General features: G+C 41.7%; 2 protein-coding genes across 2 annotated transcripts; one reads left to right on the top strand and one right to left on the bottom strand.

Moving 5' to 3' along the window:
- Nucleotides 1–664: 664 nt before the first annotated feature.
- g6pc3 (glucose-6-phosphatase catalytic subunit 3) lies at nt 665–3,224 on the bottom strand. Its single transcript, XM_046357218.1, has 6 exons — nt 2,866–3,224; nt 2,366–2,472; nt 2,097–2,187; nt 1,814–1,932; nt 1,465–1,606; nt 665–1,331 (listed from the first exon to the last, which is right to left on the bottom strand). The coding sequence occupies exons 1-6, from the start codon at nt 3,081–3,083 to the stop codon at nt 989–991; spliced, it is 1,020 nt and encodes a 339-aa protein (XP_046213174.1). The 5' UTR covers nt 3,084–3,224; the 3' UTR covers nt 665–988.
- Nucleotides 3,225–3,473: 249 nt separating this feature from the next.
- On the top strand, nt 3,474–8,313 carry lsm12b (LSM12 homolog b). The gene is made up of 5 exons (XM_046357219.1): nt 3,474–3,688; nt 6,010–6,143; nt 6,745–6,854; nt 7,399–7,525; nt 7,681–8,313. Exons 1-5 carry the CDS (start codon nt 3,562–3,564, stop codon nt 7,771–7,773), a joined length of 591 nt encoding a protein of 196 aa, XP_046213175.1. The 5' UTR covers nt 3,474–3,561; the 3' UTR covers nt 7,774–8,313.
- Nucleotides 8,314–14,105: the final 5,792 nt, after the last annotated feature.

Below are 14,105 nucleotides of genomic sequence, written 5' to 3'. Positions count from 1 at the left end.
GAGAAAACAGGGACAAACGTATCTATATTGTATCTACGAGTCCTATATCGACATAACCTGAAAGGCCGCTCAGCAAGGAAGAAGCAACTGCTCCAAAACCATCATAAAAAAGCCAGACTACGGTTTGCAACTGCACACGGGGACAAAGATCGTACTTTTTGGAGAAATGTCCTCTGGTCTGATGAAACAAAAATAGAACCGTTTGGCCATAATGACCATCGTTATGTTTGGAGGAAAAAAGGGGGAGGCTTGCAAGCCGAAGAACACCATCCCAACTGTGAAGCACGGGGTGGCAGCGTCATGTTGTGGGAGTGGTTTGCTGTAGGAGGGACTGGTGCACTTCACAAAATGTATGGCATCAATCCTATAGAATATGTATGGGCAGAACTGAAAAAGCGTGGGAGCAAGGAGGCCTACAAACCTGACTCAGTTACACTAGCTCTGTCAGGAGGAATGGGCCAAAATTCACCCAACTTATTGTGGGAAGCTTGTGGAAGGCTACCCGAAATGTTTGACCCAAGTTAAACAATTTAAAGGCAATGCTACCAAATACTAATTGAGTGTATGTAAACTTCTGACCCACTGGGAATGTGATGAAAGAAATAAAAGCTGAAATAAATAATTCTCTCTACTATTATTCTGACATTTCACATTCTTAAAATAAAGTGATGATCTTAACTGACCTAAAACTGAATTTTTTACTAGGATTAAATGTCAGGAATTGTGGAAAAACTGAGTTTAAATGTAATTGGTTAAGGTATATGTAAACTTCCAACTTCAACTGTATATCCTGCAAATGGGCATGATACAATCTTCAATCATCAGCAAAACAATTGCCATTCAGCATTTGTCTGACAACTTCCTTAGAAGTCAACACCCATATTGCCATCAATTTCCCCATTTATACAGGAGTGTGTATGAAAAGAAAAGTACCTAAATAAACTTTTCTCTCAGTGTCCAGAGTTGAACTTCCGAGGAATGTGTCATTTTAATCATTTTTCTTTTTGTGTGTAAGGAGGTGTACAAAGCCAGGTACATAGATCATGACCACCTGGGGCACGATGGTAAACTTGATAAAGAAGAGGAAGTAGAAGAGGGGCTGTGGTTGGATTGGTAGAGGCAGTCGGTGGACATGGTAGAGAGCCATGGAGCAGAGGGCCAGACACAGGGCACGTGGAGCACAGGGGAGAGTGTACCCACCTGGCTTCCAGTACTGGGCCAGCCCCAGGCCCAGGATAGCACCACAGTCCCGTGTTAGTGAGGAAAATGGGGCTGTGTCTAGCCGAATCCACTCTGAATGGGAGCACCACTTCTTAGCCAACGCAATGGACCTTGGAAATGTTAAACATTATATTAAATGCAATTAGAACTATAGCTGTTATGAGGCAAGCTGCTTTTAAAATAGACAATCACATTCCCCATTTTCTTTATGATATGGGAAAACATTGAGTAGACTAGACTCACCAGGACAAGTCGAAGCCCAGCCATGTCAGTCCTGAGTGGATTAGGAAAGCACTGAGGAGTAGGCCAACGCTGGAACTCACAAAAAACACAAGAGGGCGACCTTCTGGAACCTGACGGCTCAGAACTACCCCAAGAATTAAGCCTGAAGAAAAGAGTTGGGGACACTCACTTCAGAATGAAGATGATGTTCTAGAATTTTTGAATATTCTAACAAAACTTTGTTAAGTTAGATACAGTAGGTTATACACACCAAGTACCGTATTGTACATACATAACTCCCACTACAAAAAAACAAATGATTACATCCCCCTGAATAAAGTTCCACAAGACAGTACAGGTAGATTCTGACCTGTCAAAGAGCCAGCTATGACCTGATGGGGGAAGTGTGCCAGGATGAAGATGCGAGAGAAGCCAACTGCCACTAACCCCAGCAGATACAGCACATACGGAACCGCTGATAGCAACATGCTGAAATAGATTGGGGGGGGGTAAAAACAAATATGGACAATGAATTTTTTAATTTAATAACCATGTCAAACATGCTCACGCAGATTTTGCAATACAGATAAAAATGATAAAAAATGATTGCATTTAAAATACAAATAGAAAATATATTTGACTAATGGTCAGACCTGCGTGTGTAGGAGTAGAGAAGAGAACCCAGGGATGAGGCCATCACCCACCACACTGCTGCTGTTACCATTGCATGACCAGATGGACTGCCTGAGAGATGGAGAGGAATAACACCACTGGTCAAATGCTGTGTACATTATTACTGATGGTTATGTTCACAGTCAGTTTGTCTGGTCAAGTAAATGATGTGCCCAATATTTGGATTATTTGTTGCTGTAAATGTACGAGAATTACAAGCTTTTGGAATAATGTATTAAATCTCACTAACCTGGACCTGTTTCACAAGTTGAGGCAAACTGTTGGAGTTTGGGAGGGTTTTTCTCAAATAAACGGGATTCTCCAATCCACCAGAATGGCCTTTCCCCAAAGAGCATCCTGCATTGGAATTAAAATTCAAAATTCAGAATGTACACCACAGAAGGTCAAAATATGTTTGACTTTATACTTACAGCTTCCAACTCGTTAAGGTTCCGACGTTTGTTTTACCGTCGGACCGATAATAGAAAAGGACATGCCACGAATCCAAACGTGTTGCATAAAATATCAGAGATGTATTTGTAAAATGCTCACCATAAATAAATGTTTATACGTTAAAGAATGTAAGTGAAACATTGGATTTTAAAAAATAAAGACTTTAGATCAGAATAGTTGATTTTCTTAAGAGTTTATCAAGCATTCATCGGACAGTAGAGTTATAGGGCCGAGAGTTCCGGTAAGTTAATTGAACATTTTTAAAAGCATAATAGACCAAATAGACGTTACTCTTACCATTTGAACACTAGATTAAGCCACTCCGAAATAGCAGCCACCCAGACAACTGCAAATCCAGTCCGTCGGTTGAGAAAGTAAGTCAAGGGGAACACGAGAAGGAAGGCAGCTTTGGGATCCCCAATGTGAGTGGCAATCAACCAAAGTTTGTCTTGGCTCTTCGTTCTTTGCTGAAGTGCTTCAGCAATCCAAATACCTTGGGTGTGTATGGCCTCCATAATTCAAGTGAATACACAATATCAAGGATCCAAATAAGATGATATTGTGACGATATTCTGGTTGATGGCGTGATAGTCGGGACAGAAATATTTTGCAGCAGAAGCATTTCTGAATCTTGACAACAGGGGGGAGGAATGGGACAAACTTTGCAGGTGCATGTTGATGTTCTGATGGTAGGCATCGAACTGTTGGAATGGTAACTGCATGGAACTGTTCCATCGGTATCAGTCAATGCTTCCCAGTCAGAGAGAGTGCCTCTCCTTTTTTTTTTTTTTTTACTTTAGAGAGGAAACCCTAGAATATACTATTATTGGTAAAAATCATAATGTAATGCTAAAATACCAGCTACGGTGGAATTAATGACAATCGTGAGATGGGACGTAACTACGTAATTTGCCACGCCCCGAAGTCGTCCAAGTGACGAAATCACGTACTAATCTGACGTACGACTGGCGCTCCGGTTTCCTGGCGGAGAAGATGGCGGCTCCTGGACCGGGGGAGTATTTTAGCGTCGGAAGCCATGTCTCTTGTCTCACTTGCTTGGGCCAGCGTCTGCAAGGAGAGGTGGTGGCCTTCGACTACCAGTCCAAGATGTTGACTTTGAGTATCCTTTCTCAATTTTAGGATGCCATTGTATCATTGGCCTGTTTGCCTGCAAGGGCATGTGTCGAATAGTGATCCGCGCAGGCGTAATTAGTAGTACCGTAGCTTTGTACCCCATGAAAAATCGTAATACCATTCATTAAGATTGTCTGAGTCGTACGCTCCTGCATCCGTATTACATTTGGTTAATGTTGATGTTTTGTTTGCTCTGAGTGCTTAGCTATTTTTACATGTGTTGTGATCCATGGTAGAACTGCTGATCCTCGACTAGGCTCACTATTTGGCAGAATCCAGTATGGCATGGCATCATGGCAGATTCACTAACTGTAAATGGTATAATTCATATTGGCTAGCGTGACAGTCTTGCTAGATAGTTAACTTAGCTAGCAAACTGACCATCGCAGAGGCTTTTTTAAACAGAACACCTGACTGATTGCATACATATCAATAAAAAAATGGCAACACTGAATTTCATTGCACCTCTATGCTAACTAGCAGCTAGGTAGCTCATGCTAGCTTTAGATAGCCAACATATTACGGGACCTTTTGGCGCTGTCGTTATGTTTGATATTTGTAATTGTCAGTCATGATTGATTGTCAAAGTTAGTGACGTTACATATTCTGACAGAAACGGCATAACGCTTGCTAATTTACAAGCTAATCATGTTGGCCGACTATGGCTTTTCAATACACCTTGGCCCATATAGCTAGCTGAAAAAGCTATGGATATTTCTCTTCTCAATCCACGCTCCTCAGGGTGGGCGTGGGGACCACCTTGCATGGGCTCCAGTGACAGGTTGTCACATGCGTGCTTCTATTGCTAGCCATTCAACTATATTTCTTTCTGCTAGCTATATCAGTCCACTGAGACTGGATCTGTAATTTAGCACCCACAGAGCATTTGAATTGAGTAGGAGAGAACCGGTTGGTGTCAAATAGTGGCAGACCAGAAGGACCCCATCAGGAACAAAGCAAGTAAAAAAAAAATAACCACAGTTGCAATTCATTCCTTTTGGTTAAAGCCATTGTTGTAGTATGTGATTGAATGTTTTGTGGATGAAGAGCTGAATAGAATAGCATCTGTGTTTTGTTTAGATGTCATGATTGAAGTGACCAGTCCGCACCGCTGATGAGGGATGTCCAGCATCTTGCAATGTTTCCTGGCAATTTTTTACAAGCTATCCAGAGGTGTAGATATACCTTCAGGAGAATGTGTGTGTTGTCAGTATTTAGGCCTAGACATCCAATACTAAGCTAGGCCCTATGTTGTGGAAGGACACACCATCTCTGCATTTAGTGCCTTATGTTGTACATTCTTTTATTCTGTTCCATTCATGCCTCAACCTTCTTTAGGATGCTTGCTGTCATTCATTGCCATGCTACAACTTGTGTATGTGGATCCAGGCTACTACAGGTGGCAGCATTGCCCTTGGTTGTCATTTCAGCTGACTGACAGTACTGCCACTGACTGATAGGCCTGCCCAAACCTTACCTCAGTGTCTTACTACAGCCGCTGGTGGAGTGCCATACGTCTGGCAAGTGAAACCACTCTATTACAGTGAGCTATGGTGTTGATGTTGTCTGATATATTTTACATTTTAATAGGGATAATAGACCATCATATTTCAATGTTAAAGATTCTAATGCTGCTGATGGTGATGTCATACTTGCTCAGTCAAATACCTGTAGAGGAGTAGAAGGCGCTCAACCAACGTGAGATGAGGTGCAACCAAAGAAATCATAAGAGCATTTGGAAGGAATAGGCATGACTCTCACGTGAGCGACATGCTTATTCCTTCCAAATGCTCAGTTGTGCAATTTTCATTTTACACTTACATCTGAGTCATTTAGCAGACAATCTTACCCAGAGCGACTTAGTTAGTGCATTCGTCTTAAGATAGCTATGTGAGACAACCACATGTCACAGTAAGTACATTTTCCCTCAAAGTAGCTATCAGCAAAGTCAGAGCTAGTAAGAAACAAGTTAAGTGCGAGTGTTAGTTCCAGAAATGTTGTATTTTATTTTTTTATGCACACCTACTCTGCCCAAAACAAAGAACTTAAAATGTCATGACATCTGAATGTGCCTGCCCATTATAATTTATACTTGCTCAGGTAGTTTTATAGCAGTATATGGATGTATGCAGTCTGGAACTTTCATATAATGGGGTGTTTTTGTATAGACCAAGAATGTGAACTCTATATTTATCCATGTCTTGAGATTCTCTGAATGTCACTGATGCTCTAGTCTCGTACACCAACTGTCATGTGTGCATGTTACTACCTTTACAGTTTGTTTACCTTGACTTGAGTTCCTCCCAGAATGTGCTCCCTCCAGTGGGAAGCCAAACCTCAACGACGTCATCCTGATCAATTTAGCCTATGTTTCTGAAGTGGATATAATAAATGACCGCACTGAAACTCTTCCTCCTCTAGCATCACTGAATGTTAGCAAGGTAGGCCCTCATCTGCTGTCATACTGTAGGTCCCTCAAATTCAGCCAGTTCCACTGCTTTTTTTACATTCTTCCCCACTAATCAAGGACTGATTTAGACCTGGGATACCAGGTTGATGCAATTCATTATCCGGTAGAACAGAACAGTTTTTGTAGTCTGCTAAATGACTATTTGTGTAGCCTATGCTTCAGTCTTAAAGTGCTTATGATTAGCCTATTTGTATGGAAAACGAAATATTAACAGGCCCAGTGTGGGTTTACTTATGATGATGACATGAGCTACATTTGTCACCCGTCTCAAACAACCACCCATCTGTGTCAGTCATTGTTAAATCTTCCTTGTCAACTTTCTCATCTCACAAGCATTTCGCTACACTTGCATTAACATCTGCTAACCATGTGTATGTGACCAATAAAATTTGATTTGATGTTTCTGGTCAAGGTTGTCAATTGTGTTTTCAATTGAAGGCGAGAGTTGAGTTTCACGCCTATTCTCTTCAAATGCTCTTATAGTTTGTGGTTGTACCTCAACGCACATTGGTTGAGTGCCTTTTACTCCAGATCCCCTCCTAACTTTCTCCTCTCTGCCATCTTCCTCCCAGCTTGCCAATCGGGCACGGTCAGAGAAGGAGGACAAGCTGTCCCAAGCCTATGCAATCAGTGCTGGGGTTTCTGCGGAGGGCCAGCTGCTATTCCAGACTATTCACAAAACGTAAGTGCCTTTTTACACATTTATTCAATGAACTTGATTAATTCCTGAGGGGCAGAGAATCAGTGGTTGGAATAGGATACGATTAAGAATTACTGGCTAACTAATATGGGCAGTTGATTTGAGGACAAAATTGAAATGGTAGGGAAAAAATAGTTTATTGTTCAATTTTCCTCATTGTCCATGGAAATGGGCCTACTGAATAGTCTTTTTTTCAGTCATACTGGCTACGTTTAGGCAGGTGCCGTTTGAGGTCTTGACCTGATTTGGCTCTTAAGCTTAATTTAAATTGTCAAGAAGCGGGAACAACAATCTAATCAGACACCTCAGTTTTTCCCCACAATGCAGATGCAGAATTTATACCGGTGTGATTGGTCAACCATAAATAAATACAATTATTACAATTGAGATATCATGCTTTATTTAGAAACATCAGAATAGAACACCTCGTTTCAATAGACTTGATTCCTCAGCTCAAGGTCAGGGACTGTTTTACCAGTTAAATGTTTCCAGATGTTAATCTAATGATGTGTACTGTGTTCTGCAGCATCAAAGACTGTAAATGGCAGGAGAAGAACATACTGGTCATGGACGATGTTGTAATTTCGCCACCATACCAGGCTGATAACTGCAAAGGCAAAGAGGGAAGCGCTTTAAGTCATGTACGCAAAATAGTGAGTATCACCTACCTACTACATCTGTCATTGTTGTGGAATTATGATAGTTTAAATGTAATTAGCTTTTTTATTTCTTACAAATAACTTTTGATACAATGGCATATAGAATTGGATTATGCATCAAGTGTTCTTCTTCTGTTGTTCCTCTGTAGGTTGAGAAACATTTTAGAGACGTGGAAAGGCAGAAGTCCATGCAGCGTTCACAAGCACAGCAAACACAGAAGGACACCACTTTATCTTCTTGAGTCGGCACAGGGCAGCGTGGGTCCGGCCAACCAGGGTAGGCAACACGGCGGGGGACAGGAAGGCTGCACGGCTGGCAGTGTGTCCCCACTGCCGGACAAGGTTGGCATTCCTAGCCCTCGGTGACGGAGACCAGGAAGATACAGCGCTGAGGGGCCCTGGTATTCCAGAAGATCAAACCATTTATGAAAAAGACAACAAAAAAATAAAGAGGAAAAGAGTTAATCTTAAATTAGACTTTATAAATAATTTAAAACATAAACCATGAAGCAACCATAGTTTCCTTTAACTAACTTCATCATCGTCTCACTCATCCCCCCCATCCATTCATCGTCCTCCCCATCCACCCTCAATTTCATTTCTTCAGAAAGAGAAAATAGAGCAGTCAGAAAGGCTTGTTAGCTTTATTTTCTGTCATTTCCTTTTTGCTGTATCCATGTTCTACAATTGTCTGTTTTCTGTATTTTAAACTAAATGTGACTTGAAATGCCACACTTTAAAAATACATTTTCTAAAATAAAAGTAACAAAAATTCTGACTAATACTGTAATTTCAATCGCTTTTTGCGAGGCAAGGAAACAATTTATTTTCTGTTGGTAGGACTTTAATTTTTGCTATGACTTTGTATATATGGAACATTGTAGAATATCACAAATTGTCTGCAAAAGAATGGTCACTCAATAGTGCAGTAGGCCTAGCCTCGTGAAACCAGACTGACCACTGCGCTCAAGTTTAATTTCACGTGGAGTGAAACCGGATGTGAGCTATCACGAGATCGGTCTGGTTTCACATGGCTGCAGTAGGCTACCGCTTAATCATGACTGTATTCAATGTGCATGGTCATACCTGGCAAGCCACCCATTATACACCAACTAAAACATGTTAGTGGCTTTGGTGTTATATAAGTAAAATTATCTATCACATAAATTGTTCAATCATTCCCATTTGCTATAATTTGACAACACTGCAATTTGAATTTCTCTTATTTTCTCTATTTTGGAATAGATTTGATTAGAGAACTGTCCTCACAGAATCCCTTGATTACCTGGATTTTCAATTAATTATTCAAATTGGTAAAGGATTATTGTTTCTCTCACGCTGCCCGGTAGTCAAATATTACACGCTGCTGTGCTTGCTGCTTCAGAGAACTCCGAACGGATGATGAACAAAATAAGTGAAGGGAGGCCAAGTTGTCATTCAAATGGACTGTAATTTTGATGTCTGTGACGGTAAGGTAGGAAGTGGGAATCTGCAGGTAATGTCATTACATTCCACTGGGTACCTGCTGGTCTAATCTGAAGTCTAATAGTGGAGAAGACCGATTCACGGACTGTGGTGGAGATACGATTGGATTTAGGGTACCTTAATTTTCCAGGATTTCCTGTTGAGGTAAGAATAACTCTTTATATTGTATATTTTGATTGCAAAATGTTGATATAGATTTACAGGACTACGTACTTGTTAATGAATCTACATAAACTTTTTTGTTGGCAAATTACCTATGTGCAAAAGTGCTAATCTCATCAATGTTCTGGAAGTCATGGGTTTTATATTGTGGAAAACATTCCTATTTTGGGGATCCACCTAAAATTGTCTATATTTGACATTGTTGCCTCATGTTCAATCTAATCAGGAATGTTCAATGTTCACAAACGGCATCACCTGAACTGTACACATGACAATTTTTTCCCCATAACTACTACAGAGTGTGTATTTTTCCCATTAGAAAAACAGAATCAACAGCATCTTAGACCAACAACATCTTGGGGGATCCAGGTTGTGAATATCACTTGTAAACAGTGACTGATACATCCTCCAGATTCATAAATGAGACCTCTACATGTACGACACAGCTTATCCAATATACTAGACCTGGCTGACAATCACTATGTCCGGGGCCATCAAGATAGTTAGTGCTATCCAGAAAACTTGGGACGTCCCTAACCTAATCCTAACATCAACCCATACCTAAACTTAACCCTTACCTAATGTCAGTTGGGACATCAGAGTCCCTTTTAGACTTAATTTTTAAGGTGTCCCCACTAATGCCTGTGCTACGAAGCCTCATACCTGGTGGACTGTAAGTCTTGTGCCTTCACCCACATCCCTGACGGTGTGGCTCCTGGACCTGAGTAGTAAAAAGCTGACTGTGCTACAGAGTGACTCCTTCACTGGGATCTGGTAGCTTCGCATCCTCCTGACCTCACAGGATGATCTGCAGACTCTAATCAAATTGTATTTGTCACATGCCGAATACAACCGTGAAATGCTTACTTATAAGCCCTTAAACAACAATGCAGTTTTAAGAAAAGAGAAAAAAAAGTGTTAAAGTATTTCGTAAAACAAACTGAAATAAAAAAAATGTATCCAGATGCTGCACTCCCAGTGGCCGGTGATTTTAATGCAGGAAAACTGAATCCGTTTCACCTCATTTCTACCTGCATGTCACATGTGAAATCCTTTACTCCACACACAGAAATGCATACAAAGCTATCCCTTGCCCTCCATTTGGCAAATCTGACCATGACAGGACTAGAATATGTTCTGGGATTCATCCGATGGCATTGAAGAGTTTACCACATCTGTCACCAGCTACATTAATAAGTGCTAAAGTATATAATCGTAAAGTGTTGGTTTCATGAACTGAAATAAAAGATCACAGAAATGTTCCATATGCACAAAAAGCGTATTTCTCTCATTTTGTGCACAAATTTGTTTACATCTCTGTTAGTGAGTATTTTTCCTTTTCCAAGATAATTAATCCACCTGACAGATGTGGCATATCAAGAAGCTGATTAAACAGCATGATCATTACACAGGTGCACCTTGTGGACAATAAAAGGCCACCCTAAAATGTGTAGTCTTGTCACACAACACAATGCCACAGATCAGCATGAAGAAAAGACTGGGAAAAAAGGGTGAGGAGGGCGGGGTGACTTGTAAGAATTCTGACCGAGTCTGTAATACCTACATGTTTCAAAGTGAAGGTAACCTGCCTAAAATTATTACAGCCCTGTAGCACTCACGTCACTAGCCATGAAGTGCTTTGAAAGGCTGGTCATGGCTCACATCAACACCACTATCCCAGAAACCCTAGACCCACTCCAACTCGCACACCGCCCCAAAAGGTCCACAAATGACGCAATCTCAGGCACACTCCACACTGCCCATTCCCACCTGGACAATAGGAGCACCTATGTTAGAATGCTGTTCATTCACTACAGCTCAGCGTTGAACACCATAGTACCCATAAAGCTCATTAAGCTAAGGACCCTGGGACTAAACACCTCCCTCTGCAACTGGAACCTGGGTTTCCTGACGGGCTGCCCCCAGGTGGTAAGGGTAGGCAACAACACACCTGCCACGCTGATCCTCAACACTGGGGGCCCTCAGGGGTACGTGCTTAGTCCCCTCCTGTATTCCCTGTTCACCCACAACTGTGTGGCCAAGCACGACTCCAACACCATCATTAAGTTTGCTGACGACACAATGATGAGACAGCCTATAGGGAGGAGGTCAGAGACCTGGCAGTGTGGTGCCAGGACTACAACCTCTCCCTCAACATGATCAAGACAAAGACACTGATCGTGGACTATAGGAAAAGGAGGGCCGAACAGGCCCCCATTAATCGACAGGGCTGAAGTGGAGCGGTCGAGAGATTCAAGTTTCTTGGTGTCCATATCACCAACAAACTATCATGGTCCAAACACACCAAGACAGTCGTGAAGAGGACATGACAACACCTTTTCCGCCTCAGGAGACTGAAAGGAGTTGGCATGGGACCCGAGATCCTCAAAGTTGTACAGCTGCACCAACGAGAGCATCCTGTCCGGTTGTATCCCCGTCTGGTATGGCAACTGCTCGGCATCTGTCCGTAAGGCGCTACAGATGGTAGTGCGTACTGCCCAGTACATCACTGTGGCCAAGCTTCCTGCCATCCAGGACCTATATACTAGGCAGTGTAAGAGGAAGGCCCCAAAAATGGTCAAAGACTACAGTCACTCCTGTCATAGAATAGTCTATCTGTTACAGCACGGCAATCGGTACCAGAGCGCTAAGTCTAGGATCAAAAGGCTCCGTAACAGCTTCTACCCCCAAGCAATAAGACTGCTGAAAAATATATCAAATGATCATCCGGACTATGTACATTGACCCCCCCCCCCCTTGTTTTTACTCTGCTACTAATCGCTGCCTATTATCTATACATAGTCACTTTCCAATTACCTCGACTAACCTGTACCCCGCACAATGAGTCGGTACCAGTACACCCTGTATATAGCCTCGTTATTATGTCATTTTCTTGTTACTTTTATAATTTATTAAAAAATGTACTTTGATTTATTTAGTAAATATTTTCCTAACTCCATTGTTGGTTGAGGGCTTGTAAGTAAGCATGTAATGTTAAGGTTGACACCTGTTGTATTTGGCGCATGTGACAAATGCGATTTGATTTGTTGTCTCAAGGTTTGAGGGAGTGTGAAATTGGCATGCTGACTGCAGGAATGTCCACCAGAGCTGTTGCCAAATAATAGCATGTTCATTTCTCTACCATAAGCAGACTCCAACGTAGTTCTAGAGAATTTGGCAGTACGTCCAACCAGCCTCACAACCGCGGACCATGTGTAACCATGCCAGCACAGGACCTCCACATCCGGCGTATTCACCTGCGGGATCGCAGCCACCCGGACAGCACATATCACAAGGATATGTACACAATTCCTGGAAGCTGAAAATGTCCCAGTTCTTCCATGGCCTGCATACTCACCAGACATGTCATCCATTGAGCACGTTTGAGATGCTCTTGATCAACATGTGTTCCAGTTCTCGCCAATATCCAGCAACTTCACACAGCCATTGAAGAGGAGTGGGGCAATATTCCACAGGCCACGATCAACAGTCTGACAAACTCTATGCGAAGGAGATATCGCGCTGTATGAGGCAAATGGTGGTCACACCAGATACTGACTGGTTTTTGGATCCACGCCCCTATTTTAAAAAAAAAAAAAGTATGTGTGACCAATGTGAGTCATTCTTTACCTTTTTGGATTATTTGTTACTGTTTTATAACATTTTGTCTTATATATTTTCACTTTGTCATATTTTTACCTTTAGTTGAATAATTTCTCATACAGCATGTCATTAAGAATCTTTATTTTCCAGGCCCTATCATCCCTTTCTTTCCTGGAGAGGTTGGACCTGAGCTACAACCAGCTTCGGTGGCTCCTGCCTGGCTTCTCCCACAGCCTGTCCTCTCTTCTGGAGCTCTGCCTAGACCAAAACAGCTGGACGTTCTGGGCCTGGAGAAGTTTGAGAACCTCAGGAAACTGCACCTCAGCCACAACCACCTCCTGGATGATGGCACTCGGGGCTCTGAGGGACCTGTCCTGCCTCCGCCACCTCAACCTCCAGGTTGATATTTCATGTCATCTTGTTTGTCTTCAGTTCAGAATATGTGCAATTTGATTATTGTGTTGTCCTGAAACAATAAAAAATGAAGTATTTAAAAAAGATATAACCTGCAGGGGAACCAGGCAGCAAGGTCTAGCAGTACTGCCAGTGTGTGCTATTAAAACCTGTTATGTGTATATTTTGGCCATTTAGGAAAATCTCTTATAATATATGCCATTTAGCAGATGCTTTTATCCAAGACTTAATCATGTGTACATACGTATAGCTGATAAATAAAAATCAATGTTACGTATGGGTGATCCCAGGAATCGAACCCACTATCCTGGCGTTACAAGCACCAAGCTCTGCCAACTGAGCTTCAAATGACCTTATTCAGCTAAAACAAAATAATTAAAATAAATTATCTGAAGGGAGACTTCACCACTAGACACTTTGGAGTGTTTTTCTAGTCTCCCTGCATAATTATGAGTGATGAGAGGGTGTTTCAGACAGGCCCTGGGAAAGTTCAACCAATTGGCAATTTGATTGAGCCTGCAATCTGATCTAAAAATGAATGGTGTCATATTTTAGAGAAATTATTGTGTTTCGCTGATTGCACGATCACATCACGCTAAGAGAGGAGATATGGTTGGCCTTGATCAAGAGAGCCATTTTTTAAATTTCAACTTTATTTAACCAGGTAAGCTAGTTGAGAACAAGTTCTCATTTACAATTGCGACCTGGCCAAGATAAAGCAAAGCAGTGCGACAGAAACAACAACACAGAGTTACACATGGAATAAACAAGTGTACAGTCAATAACACAATAGAAAAATAGTCTATATAGAGTGTGTGCAAATGGCATGAGGTAATGCAATAAATAGGCCATAGTAGCAAAATAATTACAATTTAGCAGATTAACACTGGAGTGATAGATAAGCAGATGA

Source organism: Oncorhynchus gorbuscha, linkage group LG07, assembly GCF_021184085.1.
Source record: "Oncorhynchus gorbuscha isolate QuinsamMale2020 ecotype Even-year linkage group LG07, OgorEven_v1.0, whole genome shotgun sequence".
Lineage (NCBI taxonomy): Eukaryota > Metazoa > Chordata > Actinopteri > Salmoniformes > Salmonidae > Oncorhynchus > Oncorhynchus gorbuscha.
Note: the sequence above shows the minus strand (reverse complement) of the source record. Positions and strands in the feature narration are given on the sequence as shown.

Bases quoted from the DNA above. Each gene is read 5' to 3' on its own strand.
- lsm12b (XM_046357219.1), top strand. From the start codon at position 3,562: ATGGCGGCTCCTGGACCGGGGGAGTATTTTAGCGTCGGAAGCCATGTC. The intron at 6,855-7,398 runs GTAAGTGCCTTT...TGTGTTCTGCAG, and splicing joins TTCCAGACTATTCACAAAAC to CATCAAAGACTGTAAATGGC. The intron at 7,526-7,680 runs GTGAGTATCACC...GTTCCTCTGTAG, and splicing joins TAAGTCATGTACGCAAAATA to GTTGAGAAACATTTTAGAGA.
- g6pc3 (XM_046357218.1), bottom strand. From the start codon at position 3,083: ATGGAGGCCATACACACCCAAGGTATTTGGATTGCTGAAGCACTTCAG. The intron at 1,933-2,096 runs GTCTGACCATTA...AATCTATTTCAG, and splicing joins CTCTACTCCTACACACGCAG to CATGTTGCTATCAGCGGTTC. The intron at 1,607-1,813 runs GTCAGAATCTAC...TCTTTTCTTCAG, and splicing joins CATAGCTGGCTCTTTGACAG to GCTTAATTCTTGGGGTAGTT.